Raw genomic sequence first — 21,463 nt, forward strand, 5'->3', positions numbered from 1 at the left:
GCAGGTGGGCGTGGCGGCATGCCGAAGTGACCTCTAACGCCGCTCGGGTCTGATAAAATACAATATCAGACCCGAGCATATGGATTTAATCCAGTGCAAACTCACTTAAAATGATAAGGTGATGACATCTGTCAATGCTGGTTGAACAGTGTTGGCGTGGCCAAATGGCGAATATCAGACCCTCGCCATATTCATACGATTGTCTTTAAATCACACATGGATGAGCCGATTGGAACCAAACTTGAAATGTAAGACCTGTGGTAACCTTTAAAGAGCTCAAAAGTTTTGAAATGTAATTTGACTCCACTGCGCCCCCTAGGTTAATCCATCAGCTATATCTCCGCCGTAAATGGACCGATCTGCGCCAGATATTTTGTGAGTTGTCGGGGAGCGCTGCCGAACGCTTTCATGTGTGTCGTCTGGCGGGCGATCGGGCGGGGAAGGTTCGTGACAGCTCCTGCTGCGGCGAGCGGGCGCCGGTGCGAGAGCTTTCGCGGCGGCTGGAACTCCGCGGTGGCCAGTGAGCCGGAGCGGCGCTTGCTGCGAGGGCCGCACGACGCTGCTCCGCAGCTTTAATTATTCTTCTTCTTCTTATTATTCTGCCCCCCAAAAGAGGGGCCTTTTTGGGGGATTTATCATATTCAAAAACTCACCAAACTTGGCGGAAGCATAGAGACTGGTGAAAAATTTTGAATTTTAAGGTCGTCGCAAAAATCGCAAAAAAAATGGCTCAACAGCGCCACCTAGAAATTTTCAAAAGACCCTTTTCTATTCACTTACTTTGTCGTAGAGACTTGAAATTTGGTACAGTTGTAGAGCTCCCCAAGACGCTCAGAATTTACAATTATTGTCATAGTCCAAGTATCACAGGAAGTCGGCCATTTTGGATCGAAGGTCACATTTTGACCCGATTTTTGCCGTTTACACCCTTCGTATTTGATCGAACTCCTCCTAGGGATTTCGATTGATCGGCTTCAAACTCGGTCAGTCTGATCAGAAGGCATGGCCGATTAAAAGTTATCAAAACGGTGACTTTTTGAGTATGCTGAAGGGGGGCTAGCAGGGGTCAAAGTTCACCAACTCGCCACGAAACTCTAAACAGTTATAACTCCTACACTAAAACTCTCAGAGGAACCAAACTTTCAGTGATTGAGCATCATGGGTTGACCTAAAATACCCTGGGGTCAAATGATGACATCACTAAGGCCACGCCCCCTGAGAACAGGAAGTGTCATATTTTACTGGGAACGGTCCCTATATTACACCTTTGACCTAATCAACATGAAACTGTGTTAATAGACAGGAAACATGTTGCTGTATTGAAGATTCCAGCCCCGACCGGCTTTGATGGAGCAGGTGGGCGTGGCGGCGTGGCGAAGTGACCTCTAACGCCGCTGTCATACGTTTGGCTCTGAATTCCACAGTTTTGGGCCAAACTTCTCCAAACTCACTAGGATGGATCTTTATCCACCCCAAGACAGGAATCCATAATAAAATTTGGTGGGCGTGGCCTAATTTCTCTATAGCGCCCCCTAGAAAATTTAAAATGATCAGCCCCGAGCTATGGTTTAACCTAGAATTATGAAACTTCTTACACATTTGTATCTTGTCAGGACGTACTAAAAAGTCTCTGGGAGCCATGGTCTCAACCCAACAGGAAGTCGGCCATTTTGGAATAAAGTTCCAAAATTGACCCCATTTTTGATGTTTACAGCCTTTGTATTTGATCGAACTCCTCCTACAGTTTTTCAGATACAGACTTCAAAATCGCTCAGCACACACTTGAGGCATGAAAGGTGAAACGTTATCAAAGGAATTGTCGTACTTCAAAGTATGTGGGCGTGGCTATGTGTCAAACTTTGACTATTCGCCATGAAACATAAAACTCTTATAACTCCTACAGTAAAACTCTCAGAGGAACCAAACTTTCAGTGATTGATCATCATGGGTTGACCCAAAAGAACCTGTGGTCAAATGATGACATCACTCAGGCCACGCCCCCTGAGAACAGGAAGTGTCATGTTTTACTGGGAACGGTCGCTATCTTTCACCTTTGACCTAATCAACTTGAAAGTTTTTCCAGACACAGAAGACTTTCTGGTGTATTTTGGATTCCAGCCCCGACCGGCTTTGATGGAGCAGGTGGGCGTGGCGGCATGCCGGGACTTTTAACGCTCGGGTCTGATAAATGCAATATCAGACCCGAGCATATGGATTTAATCCAGTGCAAACTCACTTAAAATGATAAGGTGATGACATCTGTCAATGCTGGTTGAACAGTGTTGGCGTGGCCAAATGGCGAATATCAGACCCTCGCCATATTCATACGATTGTCTTTAAATCACACATAGATGAGCCGATTGGAACCAAACTTGAAATGTAAGACCTGTGGTAACCTTTAAAGAGCTCAAAAGTTTTGAAATGTAATTTGACTCCACTAGGTTAATCCATCAGCTATATCTCCGCCGTAAATGGACCGATCTCGCCAGATTTTTTGTGAGTTGTCGGGAGCGCTGCGAGCACGCTTTCATGTGTGTCGTCTGGCGGGCGATCGGGCGGGGAAGGTTCGTGACAGCTCCTGCTGCGGCGAGCGGGCGCCGGTGCGAGAGCTTTCGCGGCGGCTGGAACTCCGCGGTGGCCAGTGAGCCGGAGCGGCGCTTGCTGCGAGGGCCGCACGACGCTGCTCCGCAGCTTTAATTTTATTTAAATTTTCATGCAAAGCATGGCCCTAATCCGCCGTCGTAATTTTGTAATTATTTATATGAATTATTCCCATTTTGGAAGTTAAAATACCAACATTTCCACATAACTTTATGTTTTGGCCCGTCAAAAGATGCAGTTCTTAAATATTAATTCAAATTCATAATTTTTGAAAACTTCATAAAAATTTATGCTCATAAATATTTAATGTAAAATATTTAAAAAAATATGGAAATATTTAAAAAATATTTAAATATTAGGAGTATTTAAATATTTCTAATATATTGAGATATTTTAGTATTTTGAAATATTAAACTTTTTAAAATATTTAAGATGTTTAAGTATTCCATTTTTAAGATATTTTAAAATATTTCATATCATTTTTAAAATATTAAATTTTTAAGATATATTACAAATATTTCATATATATTTTAAAAATATATTTCATATTAAAAAATTTTTTAAATATTTTTCAATATTGAATGTTTAAAAATGTTGAATATTTTTGAATATTAAATTGTTCAGTTGATCATTCCGTTAAATGATTGATCAGTTCCTCTGTACTTTTCTTACTCCTGAGTAATTTTTCACTACCGTTACCGTGGTAACAGTAAGTTGGAGTCGTTCTGCTGTGTTTTCATCCCTGTTTCTCCAGCCGTATCACATTTCCCTCTCATTTCTCGCCTATTTCTACGATTTGGTAACGTTTTCCATCTGCTCCGTTTCTCCGCAGCGTCTCTGGAGTGCTCTCCGTCTTCGCCGTAGACGGCTGGATCAGAACCGACGCTCAGCGCCTCTCCTCCTCCTCCTCCTCACATCCACCCAGAACTTCCTCCGGTCAAAGCTCCTCGCCTCGCAGGCCCGGTTTTCTCCACAAAGACCGATCCTGGAATAGAAGACCTTTCTTTTTTTGTTTTGTTTCTCCATGCATTCCTGAAAATCCCCCTGCAGACGTCCTGCCGTCTCTTTTTGGCCTTTTTCAGTCCGGTGCTTCAACTTCCTTCAAGCCGGACTGAGATTCTCACAGACTGCAGAGATTTGCACACTTTATTCTTGAAGGAACATTATTGAAGGAAGTTTTTGCACCGTTCACTTTGTAGCTGCACAATAATTTCAGCGCATCTCCTCCCTGTGTCCGCCTGCGGCTCCAGTTTCTTCCTCTTCTGCTGCGCCCTCCTCTTCCTCTTCATCCTCAGAGAGTGACGTGTTTTTCGTCGCCGCCGCCGTGTGTTTGTGCTCTGGTCTCTGTGTCATTCTGTGAAATGGCCCGTCACAAAGTGTTAGATGATGCGTGGTGAAGTGTCCATGTCGCTCTATGCTTTTTACTGTGTCCGTGTTCTGGACCAGGGGGCTGGAAAAACAGGTTCTGGGGTAAAAAACGGACCGGGTCGCCAAGGTCAGGGGGGTCCAAACTATACAGGTTTGATCCTCAGACTTTTTATTTGTGATCAGGATAAAAATGATCGGAAACATAATTTTCTGACAGGAAAATGTAAAGTACAACAAACTGTTTGACTTTTCATAACTAAAATCCAGAAACTTTTACTGAAAAGACTCATTTGATGCACTAATTTGGCTAAATAAAGTTGGGTAGAAACTATTTACATTTACTCAAATAAATTTTTTTAAAAAGGTACTTTTAGGAGTATTTTTACGTTTTACTTTTACTTGAGTAAAATGTCTGTTTTTTTCTACCCACTGAATGAAAAACAAGCAAAAATTCACCATAAACAAAAACAGACCTGCAGTTTTTCTTAAAGTTTATAAGTTTTTCATTAAAAGAAACTGATTTGGAAAACTTTATTCTGCTTGATTTTGTTATTTGTTATTAATTCTATAAATTATTTTCATTTTCATTCTTAAAATATCAAAAACATTTTTTGGTTCATCTGATTATGTAGTTTTTACATATCAAATGATTGATCATTTGATCAGTTACTCAGTACTTGAGTAGATTTTTTACCAATGGATTTTTACTCCAACTTGAGTAACTTTTTGGACAGTTTCCTTTTCCTTGAGTACAATGTTTGGTTACTAATCCTTTTCTTATTACTGAAAATTAATTTATTCAATTGAGCCCAAAAGAAATTGAAAACTAGTTGCATTTCTTTTAAAGCAGTAAACGTGCAAAATCTACTGCAGCGTCTTAATAGCAGTAAATTTCTGTCAAAAACTTTTGAGTTCTCTCAGAAATTTTCTATAGAAATGAAGGAAATTTCTGATCTCCAAAAGCCAGAAAATCTTTTTGAAATTTTGACATTAATGTCAGAAATCTACAAAAAAACGTGGAAATTTCTTAATTTCAATTGATGAAATCTTTCTTGAAAAATTCAGAGATTAATCAGGAAATTTCTGAAATTTGGCCCTTTTCTTAATACGCCTTTGAGGAAACCTCTTTAGTTTGATTATTTCACTTTTGGTTCTACAGTTTCTGCCCAGGTGGTAAAAAGTTTGGACACCCCTGATCCAGGAGGGAAAACAATTCGAGGGAGATGAAAGTGCAGAAAGGAAATTCCCTCGTTGTCCCCAAAAGGATTCTGGGAGTTAAATTAATTTGTGAATGGGAAGAAGAAAAGGAGAAGCGGCTCTGGGAACGAGGAAATGTTTTGACTCGAGATCCTTCACTCTAATGAGGAGAGGAAAAGAAGAAAAGACGTTAGAGATGACAAAAGAGGAGCCGCTTTTTCATTTCCTCCGCCTCGTATTGCTTTGTCTGCTTTTCCATCTCGGCGCCTGAAACTATTTTTAGAAAAGTTATCTCCAGAAAGTGTAGACGTGCCGTGAGCCGAAGCTCGTCCTGCTGTTATTTGTTACTCGTTAAAACCAAATATACGGCGCCTCGCAAAATGTTTGAACTTTGTTGTTTTGTCCTTTTTAAAAGCTGAAATGCTTCGATTCAGCCGCACAAAGTGGGAGGGGCGTTTTTATTTACAAATAAAAATCTGAAAAGTGGTGACGCAGGCGTCAAGTAAAAGCCACTGGAGCCAAAATATTCCATAAAAATGAAACATGAAAATCTGGAAAGTGCGGTGTACATCTACAGACTCAAATGTTGCACATTTTGGTCTAGTTTCTAGGTCAAATATCTTAGCAAACTTGAATTAAGACAAAACTAACTTTAAAATACCTTTTCAGAAAGATACAGGAGCTTGTTTTTAGTCAGTTATTCCTGGATGAATATTAATTCCAGTAATTTATATTGTCAAAAAAGTTCTGGTTGATAGATTATTTCACTTCCAGTAAGTGAACTTCCAGATTTTCAAGTTTTCTAGAAAGAATTTCTCAGTTTTTGGCTAAAATTTGCTCCTTTTTTCTATCTACCATGACCCTACACTGCAAAAACATTAAATCATACCAAGTATTTTTGTTAAGTTTCTTATGCAAACATCTTACTACATTTGAGCTGAGACAAAACTAACTTATAAGTAACTTTTCAGCAAGAAAGGGGAGCTTTATTTCAGTCAATAATTTATTAATATCAATAAAAAAAGTTCTAGTTTCACTGCCAGATTATTTAATTTATAACACGAGGAAAATGTCTGTTATAAGTTAAATAATCTACCAGAAGAACTAGCTGTTGTTTTTTCATCAGTGTTAAGGAATTATTGACTGAAATAAAACTCCTATTTCTTGTTGAAAAGTTAAGATTTTGTGTTTTTTCAGTGCAGATTAAAAGGGTCTTATTACACTGCAAAAACATAAAATCCTACCAAGTCATTTTGGTCTAGTTCTAGAGCAAATATCTTAGTTTGCCTGAAATAAGACAAACTAACTCACAAGTAACTTCTCAGTGAGAAATATAAGCTCATTTTTCCCCATTTTTACTGCTTTTAAGTGAAGTTAGTGCCTCTTACAGTCAAGAATTATTGACTGAAAACAAGCGTAATTATTTTTGTCTTAATTAAAGTGCACTAGAAACTAGAGACGTGCCCCACATTTCATATTTTGTCAAACTATCATTTCCCTCCGCAGTTTTTCTGCTTCAATTTGTGTTGGTTTAAAAGCTGAAACTCTGAATCTCTCAGCTGTGATTCGACAAAAAGCCGAGGGAAAACCTTTGCGAGACGCAGCGTCATTCAGTGTGATCAGTAACTTAAACCTCAGCTGTAAATGTGAATTATGGCCACTCACTGTTGATATTATAGGCATTTAAACTGCATATAGAAGCACACGTGTCTGTAATGAAGCTGAACTGTTAACTTCTCCTCTAAACGTGTAAATATGACGTGTAGCCGCCAGTATAACGGCCTCAGTGTCAGCTGTCAGATATTTACCAGACGCTCTTATCCACGCTGATGTAGCATGAGCTGTTTCTGTTCAGATGGAAAAGTTTTCGTTTGTAACCAAGTTGAAAATGACCTCTGATATAATTTACTTATACAGGAAAATGTGAAGTGCAACACAAAGTATTCATCTTTCCATAACCAAGATTTAACAAAAGGTAAAACCAAGAGACTTTTACTGAAAAGCCAACTTTGCTGCACCCTAATCAGCTTTTATTTTTTCTTAAATTCTGACAAATACAGCGAGTGTTTTGAAAGAAAACGATCCAAATCCTGTTGTCACCACAGAAGATAAATGTTATCAATTGAGCCCAAAAGAACCTAAAAACTAGATGTTTTCCTTTTATACAGCTAAATTTACTACGACATACTAGGGCCATTGTACAAACAAAGAAAAAAAAAGTTGTACATTTCTGAGGTTAAACTCAAGAATTTTCTAGAAAAAATAAGGAAATTTCTGAGCTTCAAAAGTTGAAGATTTGCAAGCAAAAAAAAAGGCTGAAATTGTCAGAAATTAACTTGGAAATTTCTGAATTTCAAATGCTGAAAATTTCATTAAGAAAACTTTTACAAAAAGTTTCCAAGTTCTCTAGAAATTTTCTGAGATAAATCTGAAATTTTGGCAGATAATTGTTAAATGTTTCTATCTATAATGGCCCTGCATTTGCATTTGTGGTCTACTTTCTAGTGCAAATATCTTTGCATACTTGAAACAAGACAAAAAAATTTACTTATAAGTAACTTTTCATCAAGATATAAGAGCTTGTTTTAAGTGAATAAATCCTAAATATATATGAAAAAGTTCTAGTTTCACTGGCAGATTATTTAACTTATAGAAAAATGTATTTTTAAACTTGAAATAATCTGCCAGTGGAACTAGCACTTTTTTCTTTTATCAATTTTAAGGAATTATCGACATGACAGCTCATATTTCTTGCTGAAAAGGTACTTGCTAGGTTTTTCTTATTTCAGCGCACTAAGATATTTGCACTAGAAACGAGACCAAAAATACTCGGTAAGATTTCGTAATACACCATCGCTGAAATCCCTTTCACAAACTGGACCTACAGTAAATATCTTGGTAATCTAATTGCCTAATTTTAGGTTGTTTTTTTTAATCTTTTCTTGGCCTGTGAATATGGTTGAATCTACATTTTTGGGGAAACATTTTTACACCCTGCTCTACAGGAAGCCGGTGTTGCTGTCGGCCCCCGGGACGACCCGCATTTAATGGGATTTCATTCGCCGCTCAGCCATTCGTAGCTTGTACAGCAGAGATACAGAGCTGCCTGCTGATTGGATAGTATCGATCAGTCGGACCATCAGGGATTGCAGAATCCTCCAGGAAGCGTCTGAGCGTGTTGGCCGGCTACAGAGAAACGGAGCCAGTCGGCTAAAGCACGACTGGTTATTTCACAGTTGGGGGAAGAGATGCTGCGTTCGTGTGTTTCAGCAGGAAGGGGAAAAGATGGAGCTCAAATTGGAGTTTCCCCCCACCGGCTGATTCCAAGCTGGGAAAGTGTTCAAAATGAAAGTGGAAAACAAAGATTGATGAGGGGAAATGCTTCTGTAAAGCCAGAGCTGATCCAATCTGTTGAATTATTAGCAGCTTAAAGCGGTAATCTCATCTGACACATCACTGTTTCCAGAGTTCAGTTTGTTTACAGCACAAAAATGCACAAGAAAATGATCATCTTTTGGTAGTTTGAATGAAAAATCCCTCCAGTTCATATCAATTACACAAATTCTCTCCCATTCATCCAATTGAATCAGATCAGATTGTCAATAACCAATTTATTCCTGTTTCAGTCATATTCAGTTGACCACATAATGCCAGCCGGTGCAAGGTTATCTAAGGAAGCCCAGCTGGTTGCATCGAGCCATTGAGTCGTTCGTCCTGAGTAACCATGGCAACGGTTTTACCTTCCCCAACCAAGAGCAACAGACAAGGATGTAAAATAAAATCTGAGAAAATACAATTACATTATGTGACGAAATGTCAAAAATTAGTCTCAATAGTTAAGTAAATGGGTGCAAAATAATTAGCTTGGTGGCACAAAATGGCGGAAATTGGTGAAGAACGAACTGAACGATGTGAGTCGGGACGAAACCCGACGTGGGAAGAACAAGACTCCATTTTTGTTGAGGCCTGAAGAAAGCAGAAGTAGATGAAGGCAGAAAACTCCATCAGTGCCGTTACGAAGTATTTGCTCCCTTACAGATTATTTCAAATCTAAAGTATTTTAGATGATAAAATATAATCTTAGTCAAATCAAAATGTTTTCCAAATTTTTGTTTTAGTTTATCCAAACCAACCAAAGTGAAAAAAATAATTACCCCATAAGCCTCATGAGTGTTTGTGATAACTCTTTGGTGTTATTGTGACATAATTCTGGCTCCCTCTTGTTTTTAATTTAGCTACATTTTACGGTTTTCCAGTGTTAGCCTCCAAAGTGTGAGGTCCAGACTTTGACTGGGCCGATTCAGAATCTTTATTTCTGAACTCAAACTATTCAGACTCACTTGTGGTGTTCTGCTTCAGATTTTCTTCTCATCATGAGTTTATGTAAATAATCCAGATCGTAAAGCTGCAAAGCAGTCCCACACCATGACTCTGCCACCACCATGTTTGTCTGCAGGGAGCATGTTTTCTTTTTTTTCCTACATATTCAACCAATTGCAGCAGAACACAAAAGTTTCAATCTTATTTTTTTCTGGTAGATGTGAGACGGATTAGTGGATTTAACTTTGTAATGCTCATCTTAAACGGGACCTAAATTCACATTTTGCTTAATTTTTGTACTTCCATTTGTGTCCCGACTTCTTCTAAAGACAAATCAAGCTCTTAAACAGCTGTTTTTGGTAATATGTTCATTTTTTCTGGTGTCTGGAAAATTTGTCATTTCAAAAACCTTCTGATTTTATCGTTACAAATCTGCAGCCCGTCACCTAGCAACCCTAACTGAGCTCCAGCACATTTTGTAAGCTGGTTTTATCACTGCACAATGGCTGCTGGAGAAGACAAGTGTTTTGTTGTTGACTTACTATCCAGGAGCCACTCTCTGCATTCTTGTTGAGGAGGAGGCTCTACTTCTGCTTTTCAAAGATGTGCGGTTGTGTAATTGCACATCTGATTGCCTCCATTTTCAGTATGAGTGTAAACGTTGAGTTGGGGGGCGTGGCCAGCAGCAGCATTTTTGGATTTAAAGTGACAAGGCGCCATAAAACAACTCATTCTGAAAGGAACTCTAAAACAGGCAAATAAAATCTTGTTTTCTAAGAATAATTTTATGCAAAAAATGTAATGAACATGTTTTGTGTAGCTGATACTCACCTGTTGAAGAAAGCCTTTAAGTGAGGCCTGCAGAGCTGCTCTGACCTCCAGGACGAGTCGTTGATGTCCTCTGGGCGTAATTTATTTTCTCTACTTCTGCGGATGTTCAGCAATGTTTGTGATAATTGGTGTTGCCTTAGAAGTAGCTTTATTTATCTTTTTGTATATATTTTAGGTTGTATTTAAGTTATTTGTTGATTCTAGTCATCTGTGTGACCTGGTGAAATTAAATCAAGAAATTAAGCTAGTCAATGTGAATTTATGATTTTACAAGCAGGGAAGATTATACTTTCTCTCAGAGCCAGGTTGGTTTGAACAAATTTTTTCCCATAATAAATGAAATCATCATATAGGGAGCAAATACTTTTTCACAGCTCTGTACATTAATGTAATGGTTTGCAAAAAGGAACAACTCAACTTTTTTGATCCAATCAAACATGAAGAGACTGAACCAAATGCAATAAAGTATCAGTACATGACGTGTTTTAGCTACTTTCAGTTATTCAGGTGTGTTTTTAAAAAGATAACACTCAGAAATTCAGATTATTCTTGTGCACAATAGCTGTGTATCAATCTGAACTGCAGCCGGGGTAATTTTTTGCTTCTTGCCGCGCCGCAGATTGCTCGCTCCCTCCTCACAGGTTGCAAAGTAGCTCCTCGTCCAGAGGCATGCTGGGAACTCTGCCACTGTGTTCCTGGCTCTGACTTTCAGGTATAACCAGCTCGAGACGTAGCCGCTGCGCCGAGGTGTCCAGGAACCTGCCTGAACCGGCACACTTCTCCTAACACCCTCCAAGACACTTGGCACCAAGACACTGATACGTGTTAAAGAACGCCAGAACAAACCTCATGTTGCACAATATGTCACACACACATGTAAGGCATGCACAAACAGACACTGTGGGATTTACATAAACAATACATTCTCAGTAGAAAACCAACGGTAGCTATGCATCAACAAAACTACAATCTAAAGTGAAAAACGAAAGTAGGATTTCAGTTTGGGCCTTGTTGGCGGCTGTTTCAGTTCTGTTGTTTTAAAAAGGCATGTGAACGGCCTGGCTCCCCGCTGATCTACATGGAAGGTGCCTAATGATGGATATCAGTGAGAATACTGATGAGTATATTTAATAAAGTCATTAATCTCAATGTATTCTGTTTACTGTGCTTATTCTCATGTGACTTTTCATACTGAGGCGTGTTTGTGCTTAGCATAGAACAAAATACAGATATCTGCATTTGTGCTTTAACTCGTTAATCTCTGCCGTGTCACTAACAGCAGAGATATTTTGGTAACACCAACCGAATGTTAGGGCCATTCTAGAAAAAAAATAAATAAATAGAACATTTTTAAAGAAAACTCAGAAATTTTGAGAGTAATCTCAGAAATTTTCAAACTAAAAGAAGAAAATTCTGAGTTCCAAAAGTCAAAGATTTGTGCAGATTTTTATTTTTTTAAATTTTGATATTAATGTCAGAAATTTTCTACAAAAATGTTGGAAATTTCTGAATTTAAAATGTTGAAATTTTTCTAAAAAATCTCCAAGTTTTGTACACAATTTCTGTTTTTTTTGGCAGAAATTTGCTCCTTTTTTCTTATTCTACGTTTAAGTCTACAATTGTGGCCCATGTGGCAAAAAGCTTGGACTCCTCTGCTGTAGTTGGAAACAATTCTGGGTAAATTTCTGTTAAAACTTTGAGAGTATTTCAGAAAATACTTGAGTCATTTCCCGGTTGCCTACTTTTTACGTTTACTTGAGTAAACATGTTACTGGAGTATAATTGTTGGGGGCTGTCCCTCCTCTGAAAAGCAGGCCAGGGGGTTTTAGCGGGGCAGAGTGGGTTGGGGCAGGGTGAATGTAATTGTCTGAAATTGTCTTCAGGCTCTTCTGAACTAGACCAGCCAGACAGTGGAGTACTTCCTTGCACTGACCTATATAAAAGCCATTGTCTTCATGAAAGATGCAGACTGTCTCCTATATCAGCATGTAAAGGAAGTCATTTCTAAAGCTGGCTGTGTATTTTGGAGGGGATTTATTTATTTATTGGAGTTCATCTTCATCCAGACTATGTCTAACTAGGTTACTAGTAATAATACTGATAAAGTACATCAACACCTCCTGGCTGGCGGTTGAGTATCAGTATCTGTTACTGACGGGATGCATCAAGCGTTTCAGCTTCCTTACCTTGGATATGTCTGTTCTTCTGGACCATCCATATTGAACCTTCGCACGTGACGTCACTCTCTTCGAAACTCGGTCCGCTCCGCCATGACGGACGTTAAAACAACCAACACGCTCCTTTAAAGCCTGTCTAAAAAGAGACATCTGGTAGCCTTCTGCTGAGTTGATTTCATTTTAAAATGGTTATAGGGTGCTGCGGGGTCGGCTGCATAAACAGACAAGGATACAAACCAAACTTGTTATTTTATTTTATGAATTTTGATGAAGAAAGATGGCGGCAATGGATAGCAGGCAGCCGTTAATCATTTTGACTGGCAGCTCTAGGTGAAATCATGGATTTGCAAGGTAAGAAGATTAATTTTCATAAACTTTATAAGTAAATATGATCGAAAAAATAATATGCAATATTGCATTGCACAGCGTCTAACCATTGGTAACCATGGAAACAGTGCTGCACTGTTATGTAGCCTAGCATGTATGAAAAAAACTGGTTAGCATCTCGTCTTCTGTTTTTAAAGCTGCTCCGATTTAAGGTGAAACGCTGTTCATGACATAGTGACATAAATCATGTAGAGTGAATTCAGGCAAAATCATTCATTAAATCAACACGTTAGGAGGGAGGACGTACGGGTCGGTTTATAAGCTAGCTGCTTCCAACTTTTGTAAATACGATGAGCCCCAACCAGGTGTGTTACGTTCACGGATAAATTAGCTCGAACAAATAGAACCCATAAATAAACTGGCAAAAACAACTTTGGAAAACAGTTTCAGTCGCTCAGTTTAATATTCCTGAGCCTCACTCGAATGATTTAGTGACGTAGTTGCAAAAGGTTGCAGTTCTGGAATTAGTACTCGATTTCTTCACTTTTGATTTTTCTCAAATCTTTGAAACTTAGTTTGTATTTTTTGTTGCAAAGAAAAAAAGAAATAGAAAAAGCCCTCGGATGTTTCTGTGTTTGTGATTGATTAAAATTAATTAAACATACTAATTAACATATAGAAACATAAATCTCACTAAGATTTATGACTTTTCTTAAATCTGATATGAAAAGTCAGATTTATGGACTTTTCACAGAACATGAATATATCTGTGATTAGGAAAAATTAGGTGGAGGATATCAGTTCTGTAGCTTGGAGACTTAACAAACTAGTAACCTATAGAAGTATTTAAGAGTGCACTGGCAAGATAATTGTGGGTAAATGTGTAGTGATTCATGGGCATTTATTTTTTAAGAGGGGACAATAAAAGTTAAAACTCTTGAAGTTTTCTTGACAGTTTTTCTCCCTGATAGAGCACTCCGTCGCTTTTCTGTTATTCTAAGGTTGTTTCATAGTTTTTGGTAAAAAGCGGCCATGTTTGGTAAACTTGTCTTGTTTATTTTAATGGAGCGAAGCTATGTTAGTTACATAAATTATTCTGATAGCTTTTTGCTTGTAATGTTCACTTTAAACCTTATAAAGGTAGAAGTTTACCTGGTAATAGCAGGTGCTTTAACATCATTGATTGTGACTGAAAAGGCTTTTATTTGCCCAGAAATGTGTTTTTTAGAATTGCTTACTCACTTAGAAAAATTATTGAGGTTTTCTAAAGGTAAAATATGATAGACAACCTTTTAAAAAAATGGTTTTCTACTGATCATGAGTTGACTTTTGCTATATCAATTTAAGGTCTCCGGATCATAAACTGAGAGCCTCTGAGCTCCCAGGTTTATGATGCTGAGCGTTACCTAACCGACTTTTATGATGTGCAAAAACATAAGAAAAATAAAGGATTCTTTATTTGGAGGACAAACAAATCAGCCAGGATGCTACATTAAACGAGATCTGTTAAAGAACCAGAATTGGACGTTTTTATAGTTTTTGATCCTGGCAGTTCCACTGAGGCGAGGTCAGGTGGTGTGTGTGTTTGCATGTGTGTGGGCGTGTTTGCGTGTGTGTGTAAGGGGGATTAGCTGGAGAGTAGGCGTGAGGGATGAAGAGAAAAAGAGATATGACAGAAAATCGCTTGCAGACAGTCCCTGGCTGGCCTCTGCTGAGACTCGAAGCAAACCCTGTCAGCACTCGGGGCTTTTTGGTCCTGATCAGAAGAGATTCCCAGAGTTGCTGTTGATTTGTGTTTGTTTTCTCTCCTTTAGTTTTTATTGCAGCTTTGATTCTGACTGTCACTCATTCTGTATGTGGCCAGATCTGACACTCCATGTCAAGTTTACTTGTATCAAACATGGTGGCTCAAAATGCCTTAAAAACATCAAACGGTAAACAACTATGAAACAGAAATAAACACTGAATTTAGTCAAATACAATCAACAAATATGTTGATCAATGTTCCAAGAGGTAATTCTAAACAGGTGGGTTTTAGTCTGGATTTAAAGCAACTCAGTATTTCGGCTGTTTTGCAGTTTGTTCCAGATTCGTGGAGCATAGACACTGAATGCTGATTCTCTGTTTGGTTCTGGGGATGCGAAGTAGACGTTAACCAGAAGGTTGACACAACAGCAGCCGTTCAATGATTTATAAACTAACAGTATTTTAAAGTCTATTCTCTGAGCTACAGGGAGCCAGTTTAGGGACTTTAGAACTGGGTGATGTGCTCTAATGTCCTGGTTTTAGTCAGAACACCAGCAGCAGCGTCCTGGATCAGCTGCAGCTGGAGCATTGATTATATTTTTAGGCAGACCTGTGGAGACTCTAGCTGTGTTCCCATTAAAAATGTGCGCAAAACTTTGACAATATTCCGCTAATGTTGAAAAAACACAACTGCTGTGTTCTTTAATAAATACAGTTAATATCAGTTTGTTCATGTGTGACTTTCCTGTCTTCTTCGTCTTTTCCACACATTATGTTGTTGATCATGTGACTCGTATGATGCAAAAAAAAAATTTCCCATTGTGAATAACATTTATTAAACATTTAATTAAAATGTTTGCGACTAAAGATGGAGCGGAAAACCTGACTGATCCTAACACAAAAACTGTTTATCAAAAATGTGTGTTTTTTTCCAAACTGACATGTTTCAATTAAGCTAATTTATTTTCGTAATTCCAATTTGGACAATTTCATGGTCAATGAAAACACAACTATTCCCAACAATCAATAATAACCACATGGACGAGCTTCTCCAGAACTTGATTAGTCCTTTAATCCTGGAAATATTCTTCATTTGACAGAAGACCGACTTTGTAATATTCTCTGTGTGTGTCTGAAGGTTCAGGTCTGAGTCCTGATTTTGGGCCATAATAACCGAAACAAATGTGTGACACATTTTCCAGCTGTGAATTTTTTTTATCTAGTTTCCCCTCTTTATCCTTTATTTCTTCTTTATTTCCCCTTTTCTTCTGTCACACCCGATGTTATGCATTCCCAACTTCCTCCACCACTCAAGCAGGCGACTCCATGAATTAAACATCTGAGGCAGGGTACACTGGTTTGGGGATGGGGGGGCTTTGACCACACACCGTGTGTGTTTGTCTTTGTGAAAGTGCGTGTGTGGTTCTTGGCACTTGATACAGAGCAGTGGGAGTTATCGTGTCTCCTCGTCGTTCAAAGCCAAGCTTCTGGATCTCTGCACTCTCCAAGTTCCCTCATCTCTTGTTTTCGCTGATTACCTCTGATTTCGCTCTACATTTTCTGCTTCCAATCAGTTTTTGGTGTCAGATGATCTTTTAGCTGCTTTTCTTCTGTTGCTTTTCATCTTGTCCCGTTCTCCCATATCGGGTCAATACAACTGGTGTGGAAACCTCTCTCTGCAATTGATCTCGCCTGGTGTGCCGAGAACGCGCTGCTTGTATCCGTGTCTCTGTGCGCATCATTATCTCTGTATCTGCAAGCAAAAACAAAAGAATATAAGTATGAACATATTTCTGCAACGCTGTGCATCAGAGGAGTCTCTGTCTGCTACAGGGAACTTATCAAACATTGCTGAGTGTTGATTCAGTCAGGAACACGCTAACATTGTTCAATGTTTGCTCTTTACCCTTCTGGTTGTTCTCATTTCAGACGTTTCATCTGTCTTTACTTCACCATGGTAACCATGACCTGGGTCGGCACAGAGGAGGTTAATATGAGTTTTACCCTGTAACATCTCCAAATTAAAGGTTTTTCTTTGAGAAATTATGAAGTCACAATGCATTTAGCTCACATTATGAATGTTTTTACTGATCGTAAACACCTCAGCTGTTAGTTTAGTAATCTGGCACTTAATATAGTATGTGAATAAAAAAAATTTTATCAAGTAAAATATTGGTAAATACTACCACAACAGCAAGATCAAAATCGACTATCAACATCGCCTCAAATTTTCATACTTGTTCATCTCTAATAATTGCGTTAGTGTAGTTTAGAAAATTAATCTGTAACAATAATAGTACACTTTTTAAGTTAACCTGGGCAAAAATTACACAAAAATCAATCAATCAGTCAAGTTTATTTTCGTAGCACATTTCAGCAACAAGGCAGTTCAAAGTGCTTTGTATCACAACAACATAAAAATATAAAGTCAGAAGACACCACTTAGTCAACAATTAAGAAAACCTTATACATTACATTTTGCTAAATGCCATCATTACACATCAAAATGTTGGTTTAATTTATTATAGTTCATAATCAACTCTAGACAGAATTAAAGTATGTCAGTGTTTCTGCTGTTTTACTGTTTTCTGGAAGCTTCTTCCAGATTTGAAGGGCATAGATGCTGAATGGTAAAATTATATTCAATTTAATAATAAAGCAGCAGGTTCACAAAGACACTTATAAAAATACCTATACTGCAGTTTTTAGTTTATGTATTTATCTTCAGTCAGTTTAATAGATGAACTCTCACTTTGCCCAACCATTCATAGGTTTTGTGTTCATGTTAGCGACGGGATTTGGCTCCTTCATCACACACACAAACATGCATGCCAGCTTTGTACCACTGGAATGGTGGTAAATTAATTTTCTGGTTTGTCCATAAAGCAGCCTGCTGAGTACCATCTATATCTGAATGTCTCCGCTCTACCTGTACAAATACACCTGCCACGCTCTTCACCACCATTTGCTCCAAACCAGCCACCAGGCAGCAGCTCAGGGAGCAGAAAGGGTGCCATGTTTCATGAATCGCACCAGTTAATTTAAGGATGCTTAATGATCCCCGATGAAACGCTAAAAACCTGGACATTATTATCACTCAACGAAAGTTTAGATTGAACTTAAAAATTTAACATTATGCTAACACCACTTAGCTTTTGTCAACTAGTTATAGTTGGAAGTGAGAGTGTTGCGCAACATAAATAATCACCCAGTTGAAGCATGGTGCGTTAAATAGTAAAACATAATTTAACGAAGCTTCGAGGCAGATAATTTGCCTTGAGGAATTTTAATAATGAAGTTACAGGAATTATTACAGACCTACTACTACTACTATGCAGCTTTGGTTTATATATTTAAGTGAGAAAAGCTTCAGGTCTGCAGGAAAATGCTTTCAGGACAATCACCTGTGGTGGCGCTGCTGACCCCAGAGGACCACACAGAGACACCAGATGTGCTTTTCACAGCTCTTTTCACAGCTGCATGTGCAGCAGGGTGACATGAAGGACAAGTCAGGGTTACCGTCATGTTTCTGTGACGAGGCAGCTGCAGCATGAGTAGGGAAACCAGACGGTGAATGAGGTTTATGTGCTAATCTGAGTCGGATTTGGTTGGTTGTAGGTATATCTGTGTGTCCTCCACAGGTAGAGTAAAATAAATATTCGCCCTCTGTGGTTCCCCTCTGCACTCAGCAGTGATGGAACGTGCCTGACCCCCTGCTGGGGAGCCAGAACCCGGGGGCCCATAGGCGCCACTGAGGATGGAGGGCTGCTGTGAGCGCGCTCATTAAACCAGCGCTGGGCCCGACCTTAATGATGTCTGCCGGCTCCAGTCTTTACTCCTCGCCCCTGCTCCTATCTTTCTCGCTTTTCCCCTTCACCTCCTCGGCTCGGCGCTCCGTCTCTTTTAGGGAGAGGAAGTCGAACACGTTTGGTGGCGTTGGAGGGAGAGACGCTCCGTCAACCTCGCCTGCTAATGAGGCGCAGCTCTGACAGAGCCAAAATGGCCGACATATTTCTCACTCCTTCTCTGCCTTTGTGAGTTGCTGACTTCACACACAAAATCCAAAATATTACCGTATATTTAGTGGTCTAGTGTCAAGTACAAATACTTTAGTAAACTTTAAATAAGGCAAAAGGAACTTACTATCAACTTTTCAGCAACATATTGAAGCTTCGTTTAAGTCAATAATTTACAAGTTTGACCAGATTATTTCACTTATAACAAGAGATTTTCAACATGTTATAAGTGAAATAATGTACTTCACTTTTTAAAAAATATTGACCTAAAAGAAGCTTATTTCTTATTTCAATCATAGTAAGATATTTGGTCTTTAAACTGGACCAAAAATACTTGATAAGATTTTGTGTTTTTGCAGTGGACATGCTACAAAAACAGAGTACATGTCAAACTCATTACAGTTTATTGCTAAAACCCATCAACAAACTGTTAAATACTTATTAATAGCTGTGTCTGCATTGACAAGTTCTACTGAAAATTAAATCTTTTAACACTGATCAGTCCCTCCAGGATTTTGATTGTTTTTGTGATGTGATTTTTTTGTCTTTGCATTCGAAATCAGTGATTTTGTGGAGCAAATTTATAAATATCTGCAAGAACTTTTGCAATGTTTGCGCTCATATATGATGCAAAATATGACTTTGTTACTCATCGTTACACATCTATAGCAAACGAAAACTTTACGTTGAGTAAAGCTGAGGTAGCAGTGTAGTTGGAGTAAGAAATATTGCCACCTGCAGGTTCAATTTAGCATCACTTAAAATGTTTTTGAAAATGTTTGTGGAAAAAGTTGCAATAAACTCACAATTACATGTTGGGGTCTGATGACTGCGTAAATTTCTGAGATTGTGGAATCACGAAAAAGCAAATTTTGGTAGTAAACATATAACTGCTTTAATGAAATTAAGAAAATAACATTTAGTTACACAGCTGTTATCTTTAGTTTCTACTTTATGTCTCTTTGGAATATAATGGGCTATATAAAAAGTTTCGACTGGCTGTATTTGGCCTCTGGGCCTTGGGTTGTACCTGTGCTTTAGAGGATAAAAAGAAGAATAAAAAACAAAGAGGGAATGATGTAACAAGTTAGCTTTAGTGAGAAATAGTCGCGTTTTTGTTGGTGTACAGGACTGGAAGAGTGAAGCTTGTGGTGGAGCTGCTATCCTGGGGGTTTAACATGAAGACCTGTTTGATGGCATCTGTGCTTTCATCCTCGGTCTGTATGAGTCAATATTCATTTAAAGCCCTTTCGTTCTACCTTTCCCCACCTGTGCAGGAGATATTTGAAGTTGGGGGAAGTTTCCAGTAAGTAAGTAAATGATTAACGGAAATATCCTGAAACCAGCAGCTCCAACGTCACTAGTTACATCGATGCAACCCGTTGATAATCGTTAAAGGAACATTTATGGTAAAAAAAAAAAAAAAGAGAAATAATAAAAAATATATTCCTTGCCGTACAATTAGCTTCTGTTCTCAGAAAATTCACAAGTTTCACAACATTTGTATAATTCATGACCGCTGCAGGCAGCAGATGAGGGGAACAAACAGAAGTACTCCTCCTACCTTGTTGTGCAACCTTGTATGTGGGTTCTGGTTAACCATGGATCTGCTGGGAAAAAAAGTTCTCTGGCAATCAGTTTCAAAGCCTTATGCAATCATTATCAGTATGTTTATTCAGTTTTTTCCTTAGTAGTCAGTTCTTTTATGTTGCAGTCAGACTGCAACTCTTGTGTTTTTGTCCAGAAAACAAAACCATTGTTTGGAGAGATTGTTATTTTGTAGTTAACGTCGCATTTTGTCTGCACATTATAAAAAAAAAATAAAAAATAGTCAAGGACTGAGGGTGAACATTGACCATTTTGAAAGTATAAAATCCCACACATCAGGTCAAGTTATTGAAGAGCAGAAATGAGGCGGTTCTATTGCAAATATGCTAAAACCGTTGTCAATATTACACTAATGTTAAAGAACCCCCAAAAAACACAATTTTGCAATAATTGTGTTTTTATTACAAAAGAAACACAATAAAAATCACACATGAATAAGTTTGTTCACTTGATAGTTCATTAAAAAAAACATAATCCTCCAACTACTTCCTGTTGCCGTCTTCTTTGTGGTTTGCGCCAGTGGCGACTTCTGGTTATTGATCATGTGACTTGTACTGCAGTTCTGTGGCCAGAAAAACCACCTCATTTTAACGGCAAAACTTTTTAACGAAAAAAGGGAACCTTTTCAAAATTATTACTTCCATTGGTGGTACTAAATTAAAAATGTAATCGATAGTTTTCAACATTTTAGAGCTTTAAAAAGGAAAGAGAAGTTATTGTGAGAAAAGCTGTTAGCCTCAGAAATATTTTAAGCTCAGTTTTGCTTCATTAATAAAAAAATTTCTGTCATCAGTTTAAAACCCTTTTTAACATTTAATGACGGTCATAGCTCCAGCTAATTCTGAAATGTTCTGTTTAGTTTCTTTATCTAGCATATATGAGTAATTACTGAGGATAATAATGATAAAAAGTGTTTACCTGCTCAGACTTTCTCATCTTTAGATTAATCTGCAGATAGAAACTTCGTTTACTTCAACAATGAGCCAATTGAAGCTTTTTACAGTGCTAAAAAAAAAAAAAAAGATCAAACTTTAAAACACTAACAAGTGACGCCGTCAGGTTTGATTTCAGTTAGTCCTGGACAGAAACCTGCGACTCCTTTGCAGCTCAAGCTTTCAAAATGACCAAAGACTACAAAACCGCGGGCTTGCCCAGTAAATCTCATTTCAGTTGGGGCCACAGATGGTACAGTCAGAATTTGGCTGAACAAGACTGTGAACCCTTGGATCCAATCTGCTTTGGGTCAACATTGGCAGCTGGTGGTTGACGCTT

General features: G+C 38.3%; 1 protein-coding gene across 2 annotated transcripts in view; it reads left to right on the forward strand.

Annotated features, from left to right (window-relative positions):
• samd12 (sterile alpha motif domain containing 12) overlaps positions 1-4,499 on the forward strand; it is a 114,392-nt gene extending 109,893 nt beyond the window's left edge. Inside the window, exon 5 of one of the 2 annotated variants that reach the window (XM_044139031.1) lies at positions 3,434-4,499. In XM_044139031.1, coding sequence (XP_043994966.1) covers positions 3,434-3,465 — 32 coding nt within the window. In that variant the 3' untranslated portion in view covers positions 3,466-4,499. The remainder of the gene's footprint in view (positions 1-3,433) is intronic. The other variant, XM_044139030.1, reaches the window with a different exon arrangement.
• Positions 4,500-21,463: the final 16,964 nt, after the last annotated feature.

Source organism: Gambusia affinis, linkage group LG14 (genome assembly GCF_019740435.1).
Source record: "Gambusia affinis linkage group LG14, SWU_Gaff_1.0, whole genome shotgun sequence".
Taxonomy (NCBI): Eukaryota; Metazoa; Chordata; class Actinopteri; order Cyprinodontiformes; family Poeciliidae; genus Gambusia; species Gambusia affinis.